The 26,538-nt window shown below is 48.0% G+C and overlaps 1 protein-coding gene across 4 annotated transcripts in view; it reads left to right on the forward strand.

Moving 5' to 3' along the window:
- manba (mannosidase, beta A, lysosomal) overlaps nucleotides 1-26,538 on the forward strand; it is a 107,315-nt gene continuing 80,777 nt past the window's right edge. For 3 of the 4 annotated variants that reach the window (XM_043674525.2, XM_087979858.1, XM_087979859.1), the window contains exons 1-3: nucleotides 1-255; nucleotides 6,370-6,464; nucleotides 19,010-19,115. In XM_043674525.2, the coding sequence (XP_043530460.2) occupies nucleotides 16-255; nucleotides 6,370-6,464; nucleotides 19,010-19,115 (441 nt within the window). In that variant the 5' untranslated portion in view covers nucleotides 1-15. Of the gene's footprint in view, nucleotides 256-6,369; nucleotides 6,465-11,801; nucleotides 11,894-19,009; nucleotides 19,116-26,538 lie in introns of those variants that run through there. The other variant, XM_043674530.2, reaches the window with a different exon arrangement.

The raw sequence follows: 26,538 nt of genomic DNA on the forward strand, positions 1-26,538 counted from the left end.
TCGGGGCCAAAGGCGATGGCGGGGGCTCGGGTTCCTCTTCGGGCCGTTTCCCCCTCCCCGGCCCCGGCCCGCTTCCTCCTTCCCCTGTTGCTGGTAGCGGCCGCGGCCTGTGAGCGGACCGCGCTCCGGCCGGAAGTTCACAGTTTGGCGGGAAGCAGCTGGAAAATCCGCAATGCGAACGGCAGCGTCCGGCTGTCGGGGGCCACGGTCCCCGGGAATGTGCACAGCGCCCTGCTGTCCCGGGGCGTCATTGAGGTGAGACCGGGGACTCGGGGCCTACCCAGAGCACAGCACCATAAAGGGATGGGCGGGGCCAGGGAGGTGGTTAGCACTGAACTGGGGGAAACATTGGCCTTGGGTGGTTAGCACTGAACTGGGGGAAACATTGGCCTTGGGTGGTTAGCACTGAACTGGGGGAAACATTGGCCTTGGGTGGTTAGCACTGAACTGGGGGAAACATTGGCCTTGGGTGGTTAGCACTGAACTGGGGGAAACATTGGCCTTGGGTGGTTAGCACTGAACTGGGGGAAACATTGGCCTTGGGTGGTTAGCACTGAACTGGGGGAAACACTGGCCTTGGGTGGTTAGCACTGAACTGGGGGAAACACTGGCCTTGGGTGGTTAGCACTGAACTGGGGGAAACACTGGCCTTGGGTGGTTAGCACTGAACTGGGGGAAACACTGGCCTTGGGTGGTTAGCACTGAACTGGGGGAAACACTGGCCTTGGGTGGTTAGCACTGAACTGGGGGAAACACTGGCCTTGGGTGGTTAGCACTGAACTGGGGGAAACACTGGCCTTGGGTGGTTAGCACTGAACTGGGGGAAACATTGGCCTTGGGTGGTTAGCACTAACAGTGGGGGAAGCACTGGCCTTGGGTGGTTAGCACTAACAGTGGGGGAAACACTGGCGTTGGGTGGTTAGCACTGAACTGGGGGAAACACTGGCGTTGGGTGGTTAGCACTGAACTGGGGGAAACACTGCGTTGGGTGGTTAGCACTGAACTGGGGGAAACACTTGCGTTGGGTGGTTAGCACTGAACTGGGGGAAACACTGGCCTTGGGTGGTTAGCACTGAACTGGGGGAAACACTGGCGTTGGGTGGTTAGCACTGAACTGGGGGAAACACTCGCCTTGGGTGGTTAGCACTGAACTGGGGGAAACACTGGCGTTGGGTGGTTAGCACTGAACTGGGGGAAACACTGGCGTTGGGTGGTTAGCACTGAACTGGGGGAAACACTGGCCTTGGGTGGTTAGCACTGAACTGGGGGAAACACTGGCGTTGGGTGGTTAGCACTGAACTGGGGGAAACACTGGCCTTGGGTGGTTAGCACTGAACTGGGGGAAACACTGGCGTTGGGTGGTTAGCACTGACAGTGGGGGAAACACTGGCGTTGGGTGGTTAGCACTGAACTGGGGGAAACACTGGCCTTGGGTGGTTAGCACTGAACTGGGGGAAACACTGGCCTTGGGTGGTTAGCACTGAACTGGGGGAAACACTGGCCTTGGGTGGTTAGCACTGAACTGGGGGAAACATTGGCCTTGGGTGGTTAGCACTAACAGTGGGGGAAGCACTGGCCTTGGGTGGTTAGCACTGACAGTGGGGGAAACACTGGCGTTGGGTGGTTAGCACTGACAGTGGGGGAAGCACTGGACTTGTGTGGTTAGCACTGACACTGGGGGAAACACTGGCCTTGGGTGGTTAGCACTGAACTGGGGGAAACACTGGCGTTGGGTGGTTAGCACTGAACTGGGGGAAACACTGGCCTTGGGTGGTTAGCACTGAACTGGGGGAAACATTGGCCTTGGGTGGTTAGCACTAACAGTGGGGGAAGCACTGGCCTTGGGTGGTTAGCACTGACAGTGGGGGAAACACTGGCGTTGGGTGGTTAGCACTGAACTGGGGGAAACACTGGCGTTGGGTGGTTAGCACTGAACTGGGGGAAACACTGGCCTTGGGTGTTTACCACTGAACTGGGGGAAACACTGGCGTTGGGTGGTTAGCACTGAACTGGGGGAAACACTGGCGTTGGGTGGTTAGCACTGAACTGGGGGAAACACTGGCCTTGGGTGGTTAGCACTGACAGTGGGGGAAGCACTGGACTTGTGTGGTTAGCACTGACACTGGGGGAAACACTGGCCTTGGGTGGTTAGCACTGAACTGGGGGAAACACTGGCCTTGGGTGGTTAGCACTGAACTGGGGGAAACACTAGCGTTGGGTGGTTAGCACTGAACTGGGGGAAACACTGGCGTTGGGTGGTTAGCACTGAACTGGGGGAAACACTGGCGTTGGGTGGTTAGCACTGAACTGGGAGAAACACTGGCTATGGGTGGTTAGCACTGAACTGGGGGAAACACTGGCGTTGGGTGGTTAGCACTGAACTGGGGGAAACACTGGCGTTGGGTGGTTAGCACTGAACTGGGGGAAACACTGGCGTTGGGTGGTTAGCACTGAACTGGGGGAAACACTGGCGTTGGGTGGTTAGCACTGAACTGGGGGAAACACTGGCGTTGGGTGGTTAGCACTGAACTGGGGGAAACACTGGCGTTGGGTGGTTAGCACTGAACTGGGGGAAACACTGGCTTTGGGTGGTTAGCACTGACAGTGGGGGAAACACTGGCGTTGGGTGGTTAGCACTGAACTGGGGGAAACATTGGCCTTGGGTGGTTAGCACTAACAGTGGGGGAAGCACTGGCCTTGGGTGGTTAGCACTGACAGTGGGGGAAACACTGGCCTTGTGTGGTTAGCACTGAACTGGGGGAAACACTTGCGTTGGGTGGTTAGCACTGAACTGGGGGAAACACTGGCGTTGGGTGGTTAGCACTGAACTGGGGGAAACACTGGCGTTGGGTGGTTAGCACTGACAGTGGAGGAAGCACTGCCCTTGGGTGGTTAGCACTGAACTGGGGGAAACACTGGCGTTGGGTGGTTAGCACGGAACTGGGGGAAACACTGGCGTTGGGTGGTTAGCACTGACACTGGGGGAAACACTGGCGTTGGGTGGTTAGCACTGAACTGGGGGAAACACTGGCCTTGGGTGGTTAGCACTAACAGTGGGGGAAGTACTGGCCTTGGGTGCTTAGCACTGACAGTGGGGGAAACACTGGCCTTGTGTGGTTAGCACTGAACTGGGGGAAACACTGGCGTTGGGTGGTTAGCACTGAACTGGGGGAAACACTGGCGTTGTGTGGTTAGCACTGAACTGGGGGAAACACTGGCGTTGGGTGGTTAGCACTGAACTGGGGGAAACACTGGCTTTGGGTGGTTAGCACTGACAGTGGGGGAAACACTGGCCTTGGGTGGTTAGCACTGACAGTGGGGGAAGCACTGGCCTTGGGTGGTTAGCACAGACAGTGGGGGAAGCACTGCCCTTGGGTGGTTAGCACTGAACTGGGGGAAACACTGGCCTTGGGTGGTTAGCACTGAACTGGGGGAAACACTGGCCTTGTGTGGTTAGCACTGAACTGGGGGAAACACTGGCCTTGGGTGGTTAGCACTGAACTGGGGGAAACACTGGCGTTGGGTGGTTAGCACTGAACTGGGGGAAGCACAGGCCTTGGGTGGTTAGCACTGACAGTGGGGGAAACACTGGCCTTGTGAGGTTAGCACTGAACTGGGGGAAACACTGGAGTTGGGTGGTTAGCACTGAACTGGGGGAAACACTGGCGTTGGGTGGTTAGCACTGAACTGGGGGAAACACTGGCCTTGGGTGGTTAGCACTGACAGTGGAGGAAGCACTGCCCTTGGGTGGTTAGCACTGAACTGGGGGAAACACTGGCCTTGGGTGGTTAGCACTGAACTGGGGGAAACACTGGTGTTGGGTAGTTCGCACTGAACTGGGGGAAACACTGGCATTGGGTGGTTAGCACTGAACTGGGGGAAACACTGGCGTTGGGTGGTTAGCACTGAACTGGGGGAAACACTGGCGTTAGGTGGTTAGCACTGAACTGGGGGAAACACTGGCGTTGGGTGGTTAGCACTGAACTGGGGGAAACACTGGCGTTGGGTGGTTAGCACTGAACTGGGGGAAACACTGGCGTTGGGTGGTTAGCACTGAACTGGGGGAAACACTGGCTTTGGGTGGTTAGCACTGACAGTGGGGGAAACACTGGCCTTGGGTGGTTAGCACTGACAGTGGGGGAAGCAGTGGCCTTGGGTGGTTAGCACTGACAGTGGGGGAAGCACTGCCCTTGGGTGGTTAGCACTGAACTGGGGGAAACACTGGCCTTGGGTGGTTAGCACTGAACTGGGGGAAACACTGGCCTTGGGTGGTTAGCACTGACAGTGGAGGAAGCACTGCCCTTGGGTGGTTAGCACTGAACTGGGGGAAACACTGGCCTTGGGTGGTTAGCACTGAACTGGGGGAAACACTGAACTGGGGGAAACACTGGCGTTGGGTGGTTAGCACTGACACTGGGGGAAACACTGGCGTTGGGTGGTTAGCACTGAACTGGGGGAAACACTCGCCTTGGGTGGTTAGCACTGAACTGGGGGAAACACTGAACTGGGGGAAACACTGGCCTTGGGTGGTTAGCACTGAACTGGGGGAAACACTGGCGTTGGGTGGTTAGCACTGACACTGGTGGAAACAGTGGCCTTGGGTGGTTAGCACTAACAGTGGGGGAAGCACTGGCCTTGGGTGGTTAGCACCGACAGTGGGGGAAACACTGGCCTTGTGTGGTTAGCACTGAACTGGGGGAAACACTGGCGTTGGGTGGTTAGCACTGAACTGGGGGAAACACTGGCGTTGGGTGGTTAGCACTGAACTGGGGGAAACACTGGCGTTGGGTGGTTAGCACTGACACTGGTGGAAACAGTGGCCTTGGGTGGTTAGCACTAACAGTGGGGGAAGCACTGGCCTTGGGTGGTTAGCACCGACAGTGGGGGAAACACTGGCCTTGTGTGGTTAGCATTGAACTGGGGGAAACACTGGCCTTGGGTGGTTAGCACTGAACTGGGGGAAACACTGGCGTTGGGTGGTTAGCACTGAACTGGGGGAAGCACTGCCCTTGGGTGGTTAGCACTGAACTGGGGGAAACACTGGCCTTGGGTGGTTAGCACTGAACTGGGGGAAACACTGGCCTTGGGTGGTTAGCACTGAACTGGGGGAAACACTGGCGTTGGGTGGTTAGCACTGATACTGGGGGAAACACTGGCCTTGGGTGGTTAGCACTGAACTGGGGGAAACACTGAACTGGGGGAAACACTGGCCTTGGGTGGTTAGCACTGAACTGGGGGAAACACTGGCGTTGGGTGGTTAGCACTGACACTGGGGGAAACACTGGCCTTGGGTGGTTAGCACTGAACTGGGGGAAACATTGGCCTTGGGTGGTTAGCACTGAACTGGGGGAAACACTGAACTGGGGGAAACACTGGCCTTGGGTGGTTAGCACTGAACTGGGGGAAACACTGGCGTTGGGTGGTTAGCACTGACACTGGGGGAAACACTGGCCTTGGGTGGTTAGCACTGACAGTGGGGGAAACACTGGCCTTGGGTGGTTAGCACTGACAGTGGGGGAAACACTGGCCTTGGGTGGTTAGCACTGACAGTGGGGAAACACTGGCCTTGGGTGGTTAGCACTGACCGTGGGGGAAACACTGGCCTTGGGTGGTTAGCACTGAACTGGGGGAAACACTGGCCTTCGGTGGTTAGCACTGACAGTGGGGGAAGCACTGGCCTTGTGTGGTTAGCACTGACACTGGGGGAAACACTGGCGTTGGGTCGTTAGCACTGAACTGGGGGAAACACTGGCCTTGGGTGGTTAGCACTGACAGTGGAGGAAGCACTGGACTTGGGTGGTTAGCACTGAACTGGGGGAAACACTGGCCTTGGGTGGTTAGCACTGAACTGGGGGAAACACTGAACTGGGGGAAACACTGGCCTTGGGTGGTTAGCACTGAACTGGGGGAAACACTGGCGTTGGGTGGTTAGCACTGACACTGGGGGAAACACTGGCCTTGGGTGGTTAGCACTGAACTGGGGGAAACACTGAACTGGGGGAAACACTGGCGTTGGGTGGTTAGCACTGACACTGGGGGAAACACTGGCCTTGGGTGGTTAGCACTGACAGTGGGGGAAGCACTGGACTTGTGTGGTTAGCACTGACACTGGGGGAAACACTGGCCTTGGGTGGTTAGCACTGACAGTGAGGGAAAACATTGACACTAGAGAGGGTCAGAACCGATACTGGAGAGGACAGCTTGCACGGGGCGGGGGCGAGGCACGGCACAATTCAACCAATGTTATCAATTTTTAAAAAATTGTCAGTCCTTAAAATAAAATCCAAAGGATGTTATCTCAAATTTTAGAAGAATATCAAAAGAAAACTTGCAAAAGTGTTCATCTAACTCCTGTGTTTTTACTTGCAGGATCCTTATTATAGGTTTAACGATGATGCCTATAGATGGATTGTGTTGGAAAATTGGACATATAGTCGGATATTTATGTTACCGCCTGATGTCAGGTGAGCTTTGCAGTTGCTGAGAGTCTGAACTGTGGAACTGAGAAAATCAGTGGTTGCTGGGACTGGTAACTCGAGTAGCATATATCTATAACCTTGTGATCTGTTTATTTAGAATTAGATTCTTGCACATTGACATTTGGGGTAGGTTGGACAAGCGAGACTTGTATCTTCTGGAGCAACAGAAATTGCTGGAGAAACTCAACGGTTCTGGCAGCATCTGTGGAGGGAAACAGAGTTAGTTAGTGTTTGAATTCAGTGACCTTTCTTCAGAACAAGAGTCTCTTTGGTGTTTGGTAGACTAGGTGAGTGTTTTCATTAAAGTGGCGATCTTGAAGGAATCTTGACAAAGTGGATTTAGAGAGGGGATTGCTGGTTTGGAAAACAAATCAAACAGTGACATCACAGGGAAGTCATGTGTGGATTGATTTTGGATTTTAAAAAATTCACAGGCACAGATTCATTCATACAGCACAGAAAAGACCCTTCGACCCATGAATTTGGCACCAACATAACTACCACTAAAAGTGCATTAATCCCAATTTCCTGCACTTATGTTTTTATTTGGAGGAAGGGATTAACTGAGAAACAACTGGACTAAATGAAAGTCAGGGCCAATGTTATAAAGTAACAAACAAAGGATGATAAGCGTTTGGAACTCTTCCACAAATGGTAGTGGATGCTGTGTCAGAGTTAGATAAATTTAGAATAGGTGTAGGGATATGGACTAAAAACCATGGAGCCACGATCAACCATGATCTCATTGAATGGTGAAACACGCTCAAGGGTTGAATGACCAAATCCTGTTCCTTTTTCCTGATGTAAGTAAACAATGTAGGGTAAGGGAAGTAAGTCAATTGTATTCTTACATAAGCATAATTGCTTTTTTTCTAATGAAAGGGAGTAACTGAGGATCTTAAGTGAAGTCATGGCAGAGAGCTTACAACTGTGAAATGCTCCTTTTGTGCTGTGTGGCAAATCATGGAAACCTCAGTTGTCCCTGATGACCACGTGTACAGGAAGTGTCTCCAGCTGCAGGTGAAGCTCATTTTGGAGCTGGAGCTGCGAGTGACCTCACTGTGTAGTGTCTGCAATACTGAGCAAGACATGGGTAGCACGTTCAGTGAGGTGGTCAGACCGCAGCTGCAGACTGAGTAGGCAGAAAGGGCATGGGTGACACCCAAGCAGAGTAGAGGAAGGCAAGTATTGGAGGTGTCTCCATTTGGCCATCTTCCTGTCTAACACACATACTATTTTGGATACTGTTTGGGGAGATGACTGCAGGGGAAGGTGGCGGAAGTCAAATTAGAAGTATCCTTTATTGTCAGGTGTACTCAAGTACGGAAGTACAGGGGTACAGTCAAAAGTTTACAATGACGCCCCAAATGGCACCATCTTAGGTACAAAGTACCTAGTTATTTATCTCAGATACAAAACATAGAAATAAAGGGAAAAAGAAAGGAAAACAAGCTACATTACTTATAGTTCATTGTATATGTTAGAAAAATGAGAATAAAGTTAAAAAGATGAGCATTACATTCAGATCAGCGCAGAGGGCTTTCACCCTGGTCTGCCCAGGCTCTCAAGCCACTGACCGCCTGCACCAGTTCCCAATCAACTATCCAGTCTGCTTGGTCCTCCAGCCACTGCTGCCCCTGCTCTGCTTGGAGGCCCTAGCACCATGGATGTTTCTGCTGCACAAGAAGGGAGGAAGAAGAATGACAGGGCTATAGTGGCAATTGTAAAAGGACTAGATAGGCATTTTTCACATCCATCAAAGTTTTACCTGCACATCCACTAATATCATTTATTGTATCCGTTGCTCCTGATGCGGTCTCCTCTACATTGGGGAGACTGGATGCCTCCTAGCAGAGCGCTTCAGGGAACATCTCCGGGGCACCCGCATCAATCAACCACACCACCCTGTGGCCCAACATTTCAACTCCCCCTCCCACTCTGCCGAGGAAATGGAGGTCCTGGGCCTCCTTCACCGCCGCTCCCTCACCACCAGACGCCTGGAGGAAGAACGCCTCATCTTCCGCCTCGGAACATACTGCTTTTCTAACGCAGTATGTAGATTGTCCAACCAGAGGGGAGGCCATATTGGATTTGGTACTCGGTAATGAACCGAGACAAGTGGTGGGCTTGTTAGTGGGTGAACATTTTGGTGATGGTGACCACAATTCTGTGACTTTCACCTTGGTTATGGAGAGAGATAGGTGCGCACAACAAGGTAGATTTTATAATTGGGGGAAGGGAAATTACGATGCTGTAAGGCAGGATTTGAGGAGCATACGTTGGGAGCATAGGCTGTCAGGGAAGGATGTGGTGGAAATGTGGAACTTTTTCAAAGAGCAGATACGACGTGTCCATGATATGTATGTACCTATCAGGCAGGAAAGAAATGGTCGTGTGAGGGAGCCTTGGTTGACGAGAGAGGTTGAATGTCTGGTAAAGAGGAAGAAGGAGGCTTACATAAGGTTGAGGAAACAGGATTCAGACAGAGCAGTGGAGGGATACAGGATAGCCAGAAGGGACCTGAAGAAAGGGATTAGGAGAGCTAAGAGAGGGCATGAAAAATCGTTGGCGGATAGGATCAAGGATAACCCCAAGGCATTTTATGCGTATGTGAGAAACCAGAGAATGACGAGAACGAGGGTAGGTCCGATCAAGGACAGTAGTGGGAGACTGTGTATTGAGTCGGAAGAGATAGGAGAGGTCTTGAACAAGTACTTCTCTTCAGTATTTACGAACGAGAGGGACCGTATTGTAGAAGAGGAGAGTGTGAAATGGACTGGTAAGCTAGAAGAGATACCTGTTAGAAAGGAAGATGTGTTGGACATTTTGAACAACTTGAGGATAGACAAGTCCCCCGGGCCTGACGGGATATATCCTAGGATTATGTGGGAAGCAAGAGAGGAAATTGCAGTACCGTTGGCAATGATCTTCTCGTCTTCACTGGCAAAGGGGGTGGTACCAGGGGACTGGAGAGTAGCGACTGTTGTGCCCCTGTTCAAAAAAGGGAATAAGGATAACCCCGGGAATTACAGGCCTGTTAGTCTTACTTCTGTGGTAGGCAAAGTAATGGAAAGGGTACTGAGGGATAGGATTTATGAGTATCTGGAAAGACACTGCTTGATTAGGGACAGCCAGCACGGATTTGTGAAGGGTAGGTCTTGCCTTACAAGTCTTATTGAATTCTTCGAGGAGGTGACCAAGCATGTGGATGAGGGAAGAGCAGTGGATGTAGTGTACATGGATTTCAGTAAGGCATTTGATAAGGTTCCCCATGGTAGGCTTATGCGGAAAGTCAGGAGGCATGGGATAGAGGGAAATTTGGCCAATTGGATAGAAAACTGGCTAACCGGTCGAAGGCAGAGAGTGGTGGTAGATGGTAAATACTCAGCCTGGAGCCCAGTTACAAGTGGAGTTCCGCAGGGATCAGTTCTGGGTCCTCTGCTGTTTGTAATTTTTATTAATGACTTAGATGAGGGAGTCGAAGGGTGGGTCAGTAAATTTGCAGATGATACGAAGATAGGTGGAGTTGTGGACAGTGAGGAGGGCTGTTGTCGGCTGCAGAGGGACTTAGATATGATGCAGAGCTGGGCTGAGGAGTGGCAGATGGAGTTCAACCCTGCCAAGTGTGAGGTTGTCCATTTTGGAAGAACAAATAAGAATGCGGAATACAGGGTTAATGGTAGGGTTCTTAGTCAGGTGGAGGAACAGAGGGATCTTGGGGTCTATGTACATAGATCTTTGAAGGTTGCCACTCAGGTGGATAGAGTTTGTAAGAAGGCCTATGGAGTATTATCGTTCATTAGCAGAGGGATTGAATTCAAGAGTCGTGAAGTGATGTTGCAGCTGTACAGGACTTTGGTTAGGCCACAGTTGGAGTACTGTGTGCAGTTCTGGTCGCCTCACTATAGGAAAGATGTGGAAGCTTTGGAGAGGGTGCAGAGAAGATTTACCAGGATGTTGCCTGGAATGGAGAGGAAGTCGTACGAGGATAGGTTGAGAGTTCTCGGCCTTTTCTCGTTGGAACGGCGAAGGATGAGGGGTGACTTGATAGAGGTTTATAAGATGATCAGAGGAATAGATAGAGTAGACAGTCAGAAACTTTTTCCCCAGGTACAACAGAGTGTTACAAGGGGACATAAATTTAAGGTGAAGGGTGGAAGGTATAGGGGAGATGTCAGGGGTGGGTTCTTTACCCAGAGAGTGGTGGGGGCATGGAATGCGCTGCCCGTGGGAGTGGTGGAGTCGGAATCATTGGCGACCTTTAAGCGGCATTTGGATAGGTACATGGATGGGTACTTAATCTAGGTTAGAAGTTCGGCACAACATCGTGGGCCGAAGGGCCTGTTCTGTGCTGTATTGTTCTATGTTCTATGTTCTATGTTCTAACACTTCAACCCCAGGGCATCAATGTGGACTTCAACAGTTTTCTCATTTCCCCTTCCCCCACCTCACCCCAGTTCCAAACTTCCAGCTCAGCACTGTCCCCATGACTTGTCCTATCGGCCTATCTTCTTTTCCACCTATCCACTCCACCCTCCCCCCCGCCCCCGACCTATCACCTTCATCCCCTCCCCCACTCACCTATTGTACTCTATGCTACTTTCTCCCCACCCTCACCAGCTTATCTCTCCAGGCTCTCTACCTTTATTCCTGATGAAGGGCTTTTGCCTGAAACGTCGATTTTACTGCTCTTCGGATGCTGCCTGAACTGCTGTGCTCTTCCAGCACCACTAATCCAGAACCTAGATAGGCATTTCTGAAGCCACAAAAAGAAGAGTCCAGGATGGTATGTTGCCTCCTGGTCAGGGGCATCACTGGCTACAGAGCATGGTGAAGGTGGAGCGCACACAGACATACATATATTGGTACCAATGACATAGGTATAAAAAACGATGAGGTCCTAAAGACAGAATTTAGGGAGATAAGAGGGTTGATCAAGTATGTTCCAGGGCATTGTGGAAAGCTAGGGAAGAAATTGCAGGCCCCTGGCAGAGATATTTGTGTCGTGGTTCTGTTCACCGAGCTGGGAATTTGTGTTGCAGACGTTCCGTCCCCTGTCTAGGTGACATCCTCAGTGCTTGGGAGCTTCTTGTGAAGCGCTTCTGTGATCTTTCCTCCGGCATTTGTAGTGGTTTGAATCTGCCGCTTCCGGTTGTCAGTTCCAGCTTCACAGGAGGCTCCCAAGCACTGAGGATGTCACCTAGACAGGGGATGAAACGTGTGCAACACAAATTTCCAGCTCGGCGAACAGAACCACAACAACGAGCACCCGAGCTACAAATCTTCTCACAGACTTTGAAGAGATATTTGTCTCATCTACAGCCACAGGTGAGGTGCCAGAAGACTGGAGGCTGGCTTATGTTGTGCCTTTATTTAAGAAAGGCTGCAAGGAGAAGCCTGGGAACTATAGACAGGTGAGTTTGATGTCAGCAGTGGGTAAGTAGTTATATGGAATGAGCTGCCAGCAGAAATGGTTGAGGCAGGTGCACTAACAATGTTTAAAAGGCATTTGGACGAATACATGGATAGGAAAGGTTTAGAAGGATATGGGCCAAGTGTCGGGAAATGGGATTAGTGTAGATGGGCATTTTGGTGTGCATGGGCCAAAGGACCTGTTTCTGTGCTGTATGACTCTATAACTCTCAGCAGTTGGAAGGAATTCTGAGAGATTGGATTTACATGCATTTGGAAAGGCAAAGACTAATTAGGATAGTCAGCATGGCTTTGTGCGTTGGAAATCGTATCTCACAAGTTAATTGTGTTTTTTGAAGTGGTGACAAAGAAAATTGATGAGGGCAAAGCAGTAGACATTGTCTAAATGGACTTCAGTAAGGCTTTTGTTAAAGTTCTCATGGTACACTGGTTAGTAAAATTCAGTCAGATAGGATCCAGAGAGAGCTTGGCTATTGGATACAAAATTAGTTTGATGGTAGGAGACAGAGGATGTGTAAAGGGTTGTTTTCAGACAGGAGGCTTGTGACCAGTGGTGTTCCACAGTGATTGGTGCTGGCTCCATTGTTGTTTGATACTTGTATAAACAATTTGGCTGAGAATATAAGAAACATGGTTCTTAAGTTTGTCGATGACACCAAAATTGGTGATATAATGGACAGTGAAGAAGGTTATGTAAGAGTTCAGAGATCTTGATCAATTAAAATAAGCGGTATCGTGGACAGTGAGGAAGTTTATCAGAAATTGCAGCAGGACCTTGATCAGCTGGGGAAGTTGGTTGAGAAATGGCAAATGGAGTTTAATACAGTTAAGTGTGAGTTCTTACATTTTGGAAAGTCAAATCAAGGTAGGAGCTTCACGGTGAATGGTAGGGCCTTACAGAGTGTAGTGAAATAGAGGGACCTTGGAGCTCAGATGCAAGGTTTTCTGAAAGTGGAGTCACAGGTAGACAGGGCAGTGACAGGACAGGCTTTTGGCGCACTGGCCTTCATTAGTCAGGGCATCGGGCATAGAAGTTGGGAAGTTATGTTGTAGTTGTACAGGATGTTGGTGAGGCCGCACTTGGGATATTGTGTTCGGTTTTGGTCACCTTGCTATAGGAAAGAAGTTATTAAACTGGAAAGAGTACAAAAGGAAGTTACAGGATGTTGCCAGGACTCAATGGTCTGAGTGAGAGGGAGAGGTTGGACAACCTAGGACTTTTTCTTCAGAGCATAGGAGACGAGAGGGGATCTGAAAGAAGTATAAAAGATCATGGATAGGGTGAATGCACTCAGTCTTTTTCCCAGGGTTGGGGAATCAATGACTAGAGGGCATCAGTTTAAGGTTAGAGGGTAAAGAATAAAAGGGAATCTGAGGGGCAACTTTTTTATACAGAGGGTGGTACGCATATGGAATGAGTTGCGAGCAGAAATGGTTGAGTTGGGTGCATTAACAACATTTAAAAGGCTTTTGGACAAATACATAGATAGGAAATGATTAGAAGGATATGGGCCAAGTGCAGGGAAATGGGATTGATATGGATAGGCATTTTGGTGGGCATGGACCAGTTTGGGCCAAAAGGCCAGTCACTATGCTGTAGGACTCTATGACTCTAATTGGGCCAATGGACCGAGGAATGGCAGATGGAGTTTAATCTGGTGTTACATTGTGGTAAAATGAACACGGGCAGGACTTGCACAGCTAATCATAGTTCCCTGGATAGTGTTGTTGAACAGAGACACTTAGCGGTTCAGATGTATTGTTCCTTGAAAGTTGCATCGAAGGTGGACAGAGTGGTAAAGAAGGCATTTGGCATGCATTGCTCAAACTATTGAGTATAGGATATTAATGAGGCCACTTTTGGAATACTGTATACAGTTCTGGTCGTCTTGATGTAGGAAGGATATAATGGAGTTGGAAAAGATGCAGAAAAGATTTACAAGGTTGTTGCTGGAAGTGGAGGTTTTGAGTTATGACAAGAGGCTGGATAGGCTAGGACTTCTTTCACTGCAGCATGGGAGGTTGAGGGGTTACCTTATAAACGTTTATAAGATAATGAGCGGCATAGATAAGGTGAACAACAAAGGTCTTTTCCCTAGGCTGGGGGAGTTCAAAATTGGAGGTCATAGTTTTAAGGTGAGAGGACAAAGATTTAAAAGGGACCTGAGGAGCAACCTTCTCACATAGAGGCAGGTTTATATGTGCAATGAACTGCCAGAGGAAGTAGTAGATGCAGGTACAGTTACTACATTTAAAAGACATTTGGACAGGCAGTGAATAGGAAAGGTTTTGAAGGATATGAGGAGAAAGTGAGGTCTGCAGATGCTGGAGATCAAAGTTGAAACTTTATTGCTGGAACAGCACAGCAGGTCAGGCAGCATCCAGGGAACAGGAGATTCGACGTTTCGGGCATAGGCCCTTCTTCAGGAATGAGCAGAGAGTGTTCAGCAGGAGAAGATAAAAGGTAGGGAGGAGGGACTTGGAGGAGGGGAGTTGGAAATGTGATAGGTGGAAAGAGGTCAAGGTGAGGGTGATAGGTCGGAGTAGGGTGGAGGCGGAGAGGTCAAGAAGAAGACTGCAGGTCAGGAAGGCGGTGCCGGGCTGGAAGGATCCGGCTGAGACAAGGTGGGGGGAGGGGGGATGAAGAAACTGGTGAAGTCCAAGTTCATCCCCTGCGGTTGGAGGGTTCCCAGTCGGAAGATAAGACGCTCCTCCTCCGACCGTCGGGTTGTTGTGGTTTGGCGGTGGATGAGTCCAATGACCTGCATATCCTCGGTGGAGTGGGAGGGGGAGTTGAAATGCTGTGCCACAGGTTGGTTGGGTTGGTTCGTCCGGGTGGCCCAGAGGTGCTCCCTGAACCGCTCCGCAAGTAGGCGGCCTGTCTCCCCAATATAGAGGAGGCCACACCGGCTGCAGCGGATGCAGTAGATGATGTGGGTGGAGGTGCAGGTGAATCTGTGGCGGATATGGAAGTTTCCCTTGGGGCCTTGGAGAGAAGTGAGGGGGGAGGTGTGGGCGCAAGTGTTGCACCTCCTGCGGTTGCAAGGGAAGGTGCCGGGAGTGGTGGTTGGGTCGGTGGGGGGTGTGGATCTGACAAGGGAGTCGCGGAGGGAGTGGTCTCTACGGAAAGCTGATAGGGGAGGGGAGGGAAATATATCCTTGGTGCTGGGGTCTGTTTGGAGGTGGCGGAAGTGACGGCGGATGATGCGCTGTACATGGAGATTGGTGGGGTGGTAGGTGAGGACCAGTGGGGTTCTGTCCTGGTGGCGGTTGGAGGGGCGGGGCTCAAGGGCGGAGGAGCGGGAAGTGGAGGAGATGCGGTGGAGGGCACCGTCGACCACGTCGGGGGGGAAATTGCGGTCCTTGAAGAAGGAGGCCATCTGTGTTGTACGTATTTTGAACTGGTCCTCCTGGGAGCAGATACGGCGGAGACGAAGGAATTGGGAGAATGGGATGGCGTTTTTACAGGGGGCAGGATGGGAGGAGGTGTAGTCCAGGTAGCTGTGGGAGTCGGTAGGTTTGTAGTAGATGTCCGTGTTGATTCGGTCGCCTGAGATAGAAACAGAAAGGTCTAGGAAGGGGAGGGAGGAGTCCGAGACTGTCCAGGTGAATTTGAGGTCGGGGTGGAAGGTGTTGGTGTAGTGGATGAACTGTTCAACCTCCTCGTGGGAGCACGAGGTAGCGCCGATACAGTCATCAATGTAGCGAAGAAAAAGATGGGGGGTGGGGCCAGTGTAGTTGCGGAAGATGGATTGTTCCACATACCCTACGAAGAGGCAGGCATAGCTGGGGCCCATGCGGGTGCCCATGGCTACTCCTTTTGTTTGGAGAAAGTGGGAGGATTGGAAAGAAAAGTTGTTCAGGGTGAGGACCAGTTCGGTCAGTCGAAGGAGGGTGTCGGTGGAAGGGTACTGGGTGGTACGGCGGGAAAGGAAGAAGCGGAGTGCTTTGAGTCCTTCGTGATGGGGGATGGAGGATATGAGCCAAATGCAGGCAAATGGGACTAGTTTAGTTTTGGGAAACCTGGTCAGCATGGTTGAGATGGTCCAAAGGGTCTCTTTCCGTGTGTATGACTCCATAATATATAGTAATCTTTGGATTACTTCCAGTGCCGCATACTACCGAGTTTGGGATATGGGCGACACGGTGGCATAGTGGCTAGCATTGCTGCCTCACAGTGCCAGAGACCTGGGTTCAATTCCTGCCTCGGGCTATTTTCTGTGTGGAGTTTGCACATTCTCCCCGTGTCTGCGTGAGTTTCCTCCAGGTGCTCCGGTTTCCTCCCACAATCCAAAGATGTGCAGGTTAGGTGAATTGGCCATGGTAAATTGCCCATAGTGTTAGGCGAAGGGGTAAATGTAGGGGAATGGGTCTGGGTGGGTTGCTCTTCGGAGGGTCGGTGTGGACTTGTTGGGCCGAAGGGCCTGTTTCCACACTGTAAGTAATCTAATCTAATCTAATCTAATCTAATCTAAACTTACTCCTGATGATGATGTGGCTGGAGATATGGTGCAGGAGGGAGGGCTTGAGATTTCTGGGACATTGGAATTGTTTTTGGGGGCTGGGGGCTGCAGAACTATACAAGGTGGATGGGTTGCACCTGGACCAGAATAGGACCAGCATCCTTTGGAGAGGTGTGCTACTGCTGTTGGAGGGTGTTTTAAGTTAACTTGGATGGAGGAAACAGGGACAGGCAGCAGAGGAAGGTGGCCGAGCAGAGACTGATAGCTAAGTTCGGTACCCATAGGGAGGGCCTCAACCGGGACCTTGGGTTCATGTCACATTACTATTGCACTACACACACACACACACACACAGATATTCCTACACACACACATACTCTCACATACACATGGACACAGGTACACACAGACGCGCACACAGACACCCACACACACCCTTATAGACACACACTCCCACACTCACACATGCACCCCCTCACAGACTTAAGACACTCTGCACTCACTACACACACGCACACACTTTCTCACACTCACAACCCCCCCCCCCCCCAGACAGATACACACACACACAGACAGACAAGGACCCACATGCACACATATATTTTGTGGGGTGAATTTGTACTTGCAGAGTTACATTGCACTTTGCTCAAAAACTGCATGCATTCATGTAGAACTCTGAGCTCAAAAACTGCATGAATTTATGTAAAACTCTGTTATCTCACTTTTTAGATTAGAATCAATCTAAACATCAGGTCATAGACAGAGAACACAGGGGGCCAACACCTTCAACATATTGTCTAGCTATCACCATTGTTAACAGCTAACTCGAGAATGCAACTTTAAAAAAAAGGGTTTTGTGATTTACACATGAAAGAAGTGAAACTATCACTGTATTCTAACAGATGAAAGGCTTAACAGACAATCAATTTTTCAATGTATAATTTCAGTTACATCACACTGCAAATTTTTGCTATAAATTCTGTGTTACGATCAAGCCCTCCACAATCACCTGATGAAGGAGCGTCGCTCCGAAAGCTAGTGTGCTTCCAATTAAACCTGTTGGACTATAACCTGGTGTTGTGTGATTTTTAACTTTGTGCACCCCAGTCCAACACCGGCATCTCCAAATCATGGATGGGGGGATAGTGAAGTGGAGGGGCTGGTGGCTGGTGTTGGCGTTAGCGGGATCTAGAGAGAACAGTCAGTAGGTGGAAATGAATGGCCAAACTTAGAACTGACAATAAAGGAGTCAAGAAGGCACACAAGTTATGGACCAAATGAGGCAGAAGGGAGTTTTGCAAGGTTCGATGGTAATTATTTTAATGCAAGGTGTCTGATTAAACAAGGTAGTCGAGTTAAAGGCACATGATGGGAAGATGATATCATTGCTATAATGGAGCCATGGTTGAGTGAGTGGCAGGATTGACAGCTCAACAGTGCAGACTAAAGGGATGAGACAGGGAAGGAGATAGAAGAGGATGGGATGTCACTATTGATCAGGAACATTTTTGGATATTTTTACGATGGGGCGGATGAATTCTTGTTAAACAGTGGACTGAAAAGGTTATTGGAGATGGTTGAGAGTGTGATATAATCATGACTTGAATGGCAGAGCAGTCTCGAGGGACTGAGTGACCTACTTCTAACCCTTATGTTTGTAAACAATATCTGCAGTGTGTTACATCTCGAAATTTTACATGGAGTGTCACAATCAGGACGTTAAGCTTCAAAAATGTCTGCACCATGGTTCTCTGGTGTCCATTCGGCTCCCTTATCTCCTCATTCCTGCTATTCACTTCCTTTGCTTTGTCAGACGATCTGATTGATGTCCAATTTTTGGGTGATTCCAAATTTCTCCAGTTAAACACTGGGGAGGGCGAAGCCTTTGTCCTAATTGACCTGAACACAAATTCTGTTTCCCAACCCCAAGTCCATTGACTGCATCACACAGCATTTCAATCTGATGCACACTGTTTGGAACTTTGGAGGCTTATTTGATTCTGAGCTAAATTGTTTAAAGTAGATATATTAATGATTTTACATTTACATTTTTAAAAATTCTAGAGTATGGAATCCACTTTTGCTGTCTTCTGCCTTCAGAGAATTTTAAGAGACAGATAATTATATAGCAACTTTCATATTTTGGCAGGAAGAACAACAGAGGCAATATAAAATATGGAACTACGTTCTCGGAGGAAACATGTGGGAGTCTTTGGCTATTTGAGTGGGCTGAATTGTGGAGTTGAAGCTCCAATCAAATCAGCCATGTTCTTATCAAATGGCTTGGCAGGTTCAAAGGGCAGAATGTCCTCCTCCAGCTCCTGGTTTTACGAGTTGAATATAGAATCATTGAAATGAAACCATGTGAAAAGGCCATTTGCTGTTTGTATTTTTGGGGTACAGTACTGGTTTTCTTTCTGTTGTGTTGCTTATAATCTAATTTTCCCTGCTGCTGTTCAGATTTAGCATGGAATGCAGGTGCGTGATTGGACTTTGATTTGCTAAGCTAACTTTAAAACATGGGGGATCTGTTTAAGTTTGAAACCTGGTTCAAGAGGGGCAACAGGGACCTTACTGTAATAAGACAAAATAAGATTTTATCAAACTAATACATGCATCATTTTGTTATAACAGTAAATGGAAGAGAATAAATCTAGTTTGTGATGGACTCGATACTGTTGCAACTGTCCTTATCAACAATATCACAGTTGGGACCTCAAACAACATGTTTAGTCGATATGTGAGTTAAACTTTACAAAACTCATTTAACGCTCGAACTTTAGCTTAATTTAAAAATTAATTTTAAAATATTTCTCTTCCACTTTTTTTGGATTTTTAAATTTCATTCAAGGAATGTGGCACTGATTGGGTTAGCATTTATTGCTCTTCCCTAATTACCCATACCTATCTGTGTTTGCTGGTTGTGTTTACTTGTCATTTTTAAGTTTATTCCAATTATGTACATATATCTGGCAATCTGAGAATAGCTTTAATTCAACAATAGTTCCCAAACACCAAAAAAGAGACACATCTCAATGTTTTGTGTAGATTATTGGCAGAATGGCATTGACAACTCTATCATTTTATTCTAAACCCCCCCCCCCCTTGGATTGTACAGTTCTCCAGCTGGTGTGGGAGTTCTTATAATCACCTAACTCTCAATGAAGGGAAGCAGCTGCAGTTTGTTCATCCTTAAATTTAATTCCCTCTTCCCCGTCCAGTGGAAAATAATTTAATTTTGCCCTAATTCTTTTTTGATAAGACACTAAATGTTAAGCACGAGATGAAAATGAATGCTTTTACATTGATTTAGCTATCTCTTCTTCCAGAGTATTTGAAAAAATAGATTTTTATTTATTCATAATTCAAAAATGTTACGAGGAAGAGTAGGAGAGACAATGTAAGATAAATTATGCAATTCTAAAGGGGCTGTAGGAGCAGAGGGAGTCTGTCTTCTGGGTATATGTGCACAACTCATTGAAGGCAGCTTGAGAAAGTAGTTGAGGCATAATGGATCCTGTACTTTACAAATAGAGGCATAAATTACAAAATCAAAGATGTTACTATAAACCTACATAAATCATTGTTCAGCTACAGTTAGAACATAGAACAATACAGCACAGAACAGGCCCTTCGGCCCACGATGTTGTGCCGAACATTTGTCCTAGCTTAAGCACCTATCCATGTACCTATCCAATTGCCGCTTAAAGGTCACCAATGATTCTGACTCTGCCACTCCCACAGGCAGTGCATTCCATGCCCCCACCACTCTCTGGGTAAAGAACCCACCCCTGACATCCCCCCTATACCTTCCACCCTTCACCTTAAATTTATGTCCCCTTGTAACACTCTGTTGTACCTGGGGAAAAAGTCTCTGACTGTCTACTCTATCTATTCCCCTGATCATCTTATAAACCTCTATCAAGTCACCCCTCATCCTTCACCGTTCCAATGAGAAAAGGCCTAGCACTCTCAACCTATCCTCGTACGACCTATTCTCCATTCCAGGCAACATCCTGGTAAATCTCCTCTGCACCCTCTCCAAAGCTTCCACATCTTTCCTAAAATGAGGCGACCAGAACTGCACACAGTACTCCAAATGTGGCCTTACCAAGGTCCTGTACAGCTGCAACATCACCTCACGACTCTTGAATTCAATCCCTCTGCTAATGAACGCTAATACGCAATAGGCCTTCTTACAAGCTCTATCCACCTGAGTGGCAACTTTCAAAGATCTATGAACATAGACCCCAAGATCCCTCTGCTCCTGCACCTTACTAAGAACCCTACCATTAACCCTGTATTCCACATTCTTATTTGTCCTTCCAAAATGGACAACCTCACACTTGACAGGGTTGAACCTCCATCTGCCACTCCTCAGCCCAGCTCTGCATCATATCTAAGTCCCTTTGCAGCTGACAACAGCCCTCCTCACTATCCACAACTCCACCAATCTTTGTATCGTTTGCAAATTTACTGACCCACCCTTCGACACCCTCTTCCAAGTCATTAATGAAAATTACAAACAGCAGAGGACCCAGAACTGATCCCTGCGGAACTCCACTTGTAACTGGGCTCCAGACTGAATATTTACCATCTACCACCACTGTCTGACTTCGACCAGTTAGCCAGTTCTCTATCCAACTGGCCAAACTTCCCACTATCCCATGCCTCCTGACGTTCCGCATAAGCCTACCATGGGGAACCTTATCAAATGCCTTACTAAAATCCATGTACACCACATTCACTGCTCTACCCTCATCCACATGCTTGGTCACCTCCTCAAAGAATTCAATAAGACTTGTAAGGCAAGACCTACCCCTCACAAATCCATGCTGGCTGTCCCTAATCAAGCAGTGTCTTTCCAGATACTCATAAATCCTATCCCTCTATCCTTTCCATTACTTTGCCTACCACCGAAGTAAGACTAACTGGCCTGTATTTCCCGGGGTTATCCCTATTCCCTTTTTTGAACAGGGGCACAACATTCGCCACTCTCCAGTCCCCTGGCACCACCCCCGTTGACAGTGAAGACGAAAAGATCATTGCCAACGGTTCTGAAATTTCCTCTCTTGCTTCCCACATAATTCTAGGATGTATCCCGTCAGGCCCGGGGGACTTGTCTATCCTCAAGTTTTTCAAAATGCCCAACACATCTTCCTTCCTAACAAGTAGCTTACCAGTCCGTTTCATACTCTCGTCTTCAACAATACAGTCCCTCTCATTTGTAAATACTGAAGAAAAGTACTCATTCAAGGAGCATCTCATCCCCCTCCCCAAATCCCCATGACCCATGGGTGCACGAAAAAGGCTTGGCAGGAAGGATTAGGGAGAACCCAAAGGTATTTTAATTCATATGTGAGGAATAAGAGAATGATCAGGGAGAAGGTAGGGCTGGTCAGGGATAGCATAGGGAACTTGTGCGTGGAGCCTGAGCGGATAGGGGAAGCCCTAAATGAGTTTTTTGCTTTGATTTTCACTAAGAATAGGGACCTTGTTGTGAATGAGAACTTTGCGGAGGTAGGAGACAGGTTTGAACAAATCAAGGTTGATGAAGTTGATATGCTGGAAAGTTTGGCAAACATTAAGATTGATAAGTCCCCAGAGCCAGACCAGCTTTATTTGAGGTTCCTCTGGGAAGGGAGAAAAGAGGTTGCTAAGCCGCTGGCGAAAATCTTTGCTTCCTCACTCTCCACAGGAGTCGTACCTGAGGATTAGAGGGAGGCAAATGTTGTTCCTCTTTTCAAGAAGGGGAATAGGGACATCCCTGACAGTTACAGAGCAGTCAGTCTTACGTCTGTGGTCAGCAAAGTTCTGGAAAGAATTCTGAGGGATAAGATTTATGACTACTTGGAAAAGCATAGCAGGATTAAAGGCAGTCAGCATGGCTTTGTGAAGGCAGGTCATGCCTCTCAAATCTTATTGAGTTCTTTGAGGAGGTGACAAGACAGGTCGATGTTGGTCGAGCAATGGATGTGGTATATCTGGACTTCAGCAAGGTATTTGGATAAGGTGCCCCATGGTAGGCTCATTCATAAAGTCAGGAGGTATGGGATACAGGAAAATTTGGCTATCTGGATTCAGAATTGGTTGGCTGACAGAAGGCAGAGAGTGGTTATAGATGGAAAGTATTCTGCCTGAAGGTCGGTGGTGAATTGTGCCCCGCAGGGCTCTGTTCTTGGGCCTCTGCTCTTTGTAGTTTGGATAAATGACTTGGATGAGAAGGTTGAGGGGTGGGTTAGTAAATTTGCCGATGACACAAAAGTTGGAGGTACCGTTGATAGTATCGAGGGCTATTACAGGCTGCAGCGTGACATAGACAGGATGCAGAGCTGGGCTGAGAAATAGCAGAAGGAGTTCAACTGGATAAAAGCGAAGTGATGCATTTTGGAAGGTTGAACTTGAATGTTGAATATAGGATTAAAGACTGGATTCTAGGCAGTGTGGAGGAACAGAGGGATCTTGGTGTTCGAGTGCATAGGTCCCTCAAAGTTGCCACCCAAGTGGATAGGTAAAAACAATGACTGCAGATGCTGGAAACCAGATTCTGGATTAGTGGTGCTGGAAGAGCACAGCAATTCAGGCAGCATCCAAGGAGCTTCGAAATCGACGTTTCGGGCAAAAGCCCTTCATCAGGAATTCCTGATGAAGGGCTTTTGCCCGAAATGTTGATTTTGAAGCTCCTTGGATGCTGCCTGAACTGCTGTGCTCTTCCAGCACCACTAATCCAGAACCCAAGTGGATAGGGTTGTTCAGAAAACATATGGTGTTTTGGCTTTTATTAATGGAGATCGAGTTTAAGAGCTGCAAGGTTTTGCTGCAGCTCTACAAGTCCCTGGTGAGACCACACTTGGAATATTGCCCAGTTCTTGTCACCCTTTATATAGGTAACATACGGAGGCTTTGGAAAGTGTGCAAAGAAGGTTTACCTGGATGCTGCCTGGACTGGAGGGCTTATCTTATGAAGAGAGGTTGACTAAGCTTGGAATTTTCTCTCTGGAGAGGAGGAGGAAGAGAGGAGACCTGATCAAGGTATACAAGATAATGAGAGGAATAGATAGAGTCAGTAGCCAGAGACTTTTTCCCCTTGGCAAGATTGACTGGCACGATGGGTCATAGTTTTAAGATATTAGGAGGAAGGTATAGAGGAGATGTCAGAGGTAGGTTCTTTACGCAGAGAGTTGTGAGTACATGGAATGCATTGCCAGCTGTGGTCAGTAGGGACATTTAAGTGACTGCTAGATATGCACATGAACAGCAATGAATTAAGGAGTGCGTAGGTTAGGCTATTTTATTTTAGATTAGGAATAATCCTCGGCACAACGCCATGGGCCGAAGTGCATGTTCTGTGCTGTACTTTTCCATGTTCTATTACCCCATGTTTACCATGACAATTTTACCTAACCTGTGGGAGGAAGCCAGAGCACCTGGAGAAAACTAAGGCAGACACAGAGAGAATATGCAAACGCCACACAGACAGTTACACGAGGCTGCTATTGAACCCGAGTCCTTGGTGCATTGAGGCAGCAGTGCTAGCCACAGTGCCGCCACATATAAACAAACCCTTAGTTGAAGGATCAGTAACAAGGGGGCACACTTAAGGTGAAAGGTAGAAGGTCGAGAGGAGACTTGAGGAAAGACCCTTTCATGCAGAGGGTGGTAGGGGTCTGGAGTGCATTGCCTGGCAGAATAGTTAAGGCAGGAAATCTCACAACTTTTAAAAAGTACTTTGGTGAGCATATGTAGTGTCATAATATTCAAAGCTATGAATTGAGTGGAATGGAGGGCTCATGAAGATTTGATGTACATTTGGATGGGCCAAAGGGCGGCTTCTGTGCTGTACAATTCTATATCATCCCACCTTTCTATACTAATTGACTCCTTGATCTATATTGCAACACAGCCTCCTATTGACATATCACCAACCCTCTCTTGCTTACAGATACTATACACTGGAATATTGAGCTGACAATCCTGTTTTTTTCTCGCTCAACTATGACTCTGTAAGAGCAATGATATCTCATTTCCATGCATGAATAGGCTTGGGCTGTTTTCCCTGGGCCGTCGGAGGCTGAGGGATGACCTTTTAGAAGCTTATAAAATCATGAGGGGCATGGATAGGCTAAATAGACAAAGTATTTTCTCTGGGTTGGGGGAATCCAGAACTAGAGGGCATAGGTTTAGGGTGAGAGGGGAAAGATATAAAAGACACCTTCCCTTACTAAATCCATTCTGACTTGTTCTAATCCGACCCTGCACTTCCAAGAGTTTAGAAATCTCATCCTTAAGGATGGATTCTAGATAATATCAACAATCGAGGTTAGGCTAATCGGCCTGTAATTTTCCATCTTTTGTCTTGATCCTTTCTTGAACAAGGGGGTTACAACAGCGATTTTCCAATGATCTCGCACTTTCCCTGACTCCAGTGACTTTTGAAAGATTACAACCAAAGCCTCCACTATTTCCTCAGCCACCTCCCTCAGAACTCTAGAATGTAGCCCATTGGGGCTAGGAGGTTAATCTGTTTTTAGACCTTTTAGCTCTTTTAGCACTTTCTCTTTTGTAATAGCCACCATACTCAACTCTGTCCCCTGACTCTCCATAATTGTTGGGCTATTACTCATGTCTTCCACTGTGAAGGCTGATGCAAAGTACCTATTAAGTTCTTCAGCTATTCCTTATCTCCCATCACTAGCCTTCCAGCATCAGTTTGGAGCACCCAATGTCTACTTTTGCCTCTCATTTGTTTCTTATGTATTGAAAGAAACTTTTACTATCATTTCTAATGTTACTGGCTAGCCTACGTTCATATTTGACTCTCTCCTGCCTTATTTCTCTCTTTGTTATCCTCTGTTTGTTTTTGTAGCCTTCCCAATCTTCTGATTTCCCAGTGCTCTTGGCCACTTTATAGGCTGTCTCTTTTTCTTTGATACATTTCCTGACTTCCTTTGTCAGACATGGCTGTCTAATCCCCCCCCCGCCCCCCAAAAAAAACCCCAGATAATCTTTCTTTTCTTTGGAATGAACCTCAATTACACCCAGAAACTCCTGCCATTGTTGTTCTACTGTCTTCCCCGCCTGGCTCTGCTTCCAGTTGATTTTTGTCAGTTCCTCTCTCATGCCCCTGTAATTACTTTTATTTAACTGCAACACCATTACTTACGATTTTGCCTTCTCTCTTTCAAACTGCAGACTGAACCCTACCATATTATGATCGCTGTCTCCTAAGTGTTCCCTTACTTTAAGATCTTTTATAAAGTCTGGCTCCTTACATAGCACTAAGTCCAGAATAGCCCCTCCCTTGTGGCTCCATCATAAGCTGCTCCAAAAAGCCATCCTGTTAGCATTCCATGAATTCCCTTACTTTGGATCCACCGGCAATGTTATTCACCCAGTACACCTGCATTTTGAAGTCCCCATGATCACCATGACCTTGCCTTTCTGACATGACACATCTCTTTCCCGATACATCTTGCACCCCTGGTCCTGACCACTGTTAGTAAGTCTGTAGATAACTCCCATCATGGTTTTATTGCCTTTGTGGTTCCTCAACTCCACCCACACAGACTCCACACCATCTGACCCTATGTCATTCAGTGCCATAGATTTAATTTCATTCTTATCTAACAGGTCAGCCACGCCCCCTCTGCCCACCTCCCTGTCTTTTCGATAAATTGTAAATCCTTGGATGTTTAACTGCCAGTCCTGAACCCCCTGCAACCATGTCTCTGTAATGCCAGCCACATCATAATCATTCACGATGATTTGTGCCGTTAATTTATCTACTTTGTTACGAATACCACGAGCATTCAGGTAAAGTGCCTTAATGCTAGCTTTCTTATCATTATTAGAGATGTTGAAAATCATAAGATGTCCTAAGTTCTCGTTCCTTTTTGCTGTATTCCTGGTCTGTCTCGAGTTTAAACCCACCTGCACACATGCTATGCTGCTGCCTCTCTTTCCATCTAACTCCATACTCCCTGTTGCTTTCCCTTTTCCTCCCCCCGACTCAGAAGTTTAAAGTGCTACTAACCACCCTATTTATCCTTTTCACTAGAACACTGGTTCCAGATCTGTTCAGATAGAGACCGTCCCAACGGTACAGATCTCCCTGGTTCCAAAACTGATGCGAATGTCCCATGAAATGGGGTCCCTCTTTCCCA

The sequence above is a fragment of the Chiloscyllium plagiosum genome, unplaced genomic scaffold (genome assembly GCF_037043375.1).
Source record: "Chiloscyllium plagiosum isolate Xiang-an unplaced genomic scaffold, Cpla_swu_hap1 HiC_scaffold_36, whole genome shotgun sequence".
Lineage (NCBI taxonomy): Eukaryota > Metazoa > Chordata > Chondrichthyes > Orectolobiformes > Hemiscylliidae > Chiloscyllium > Chiloscyllium plagiosum.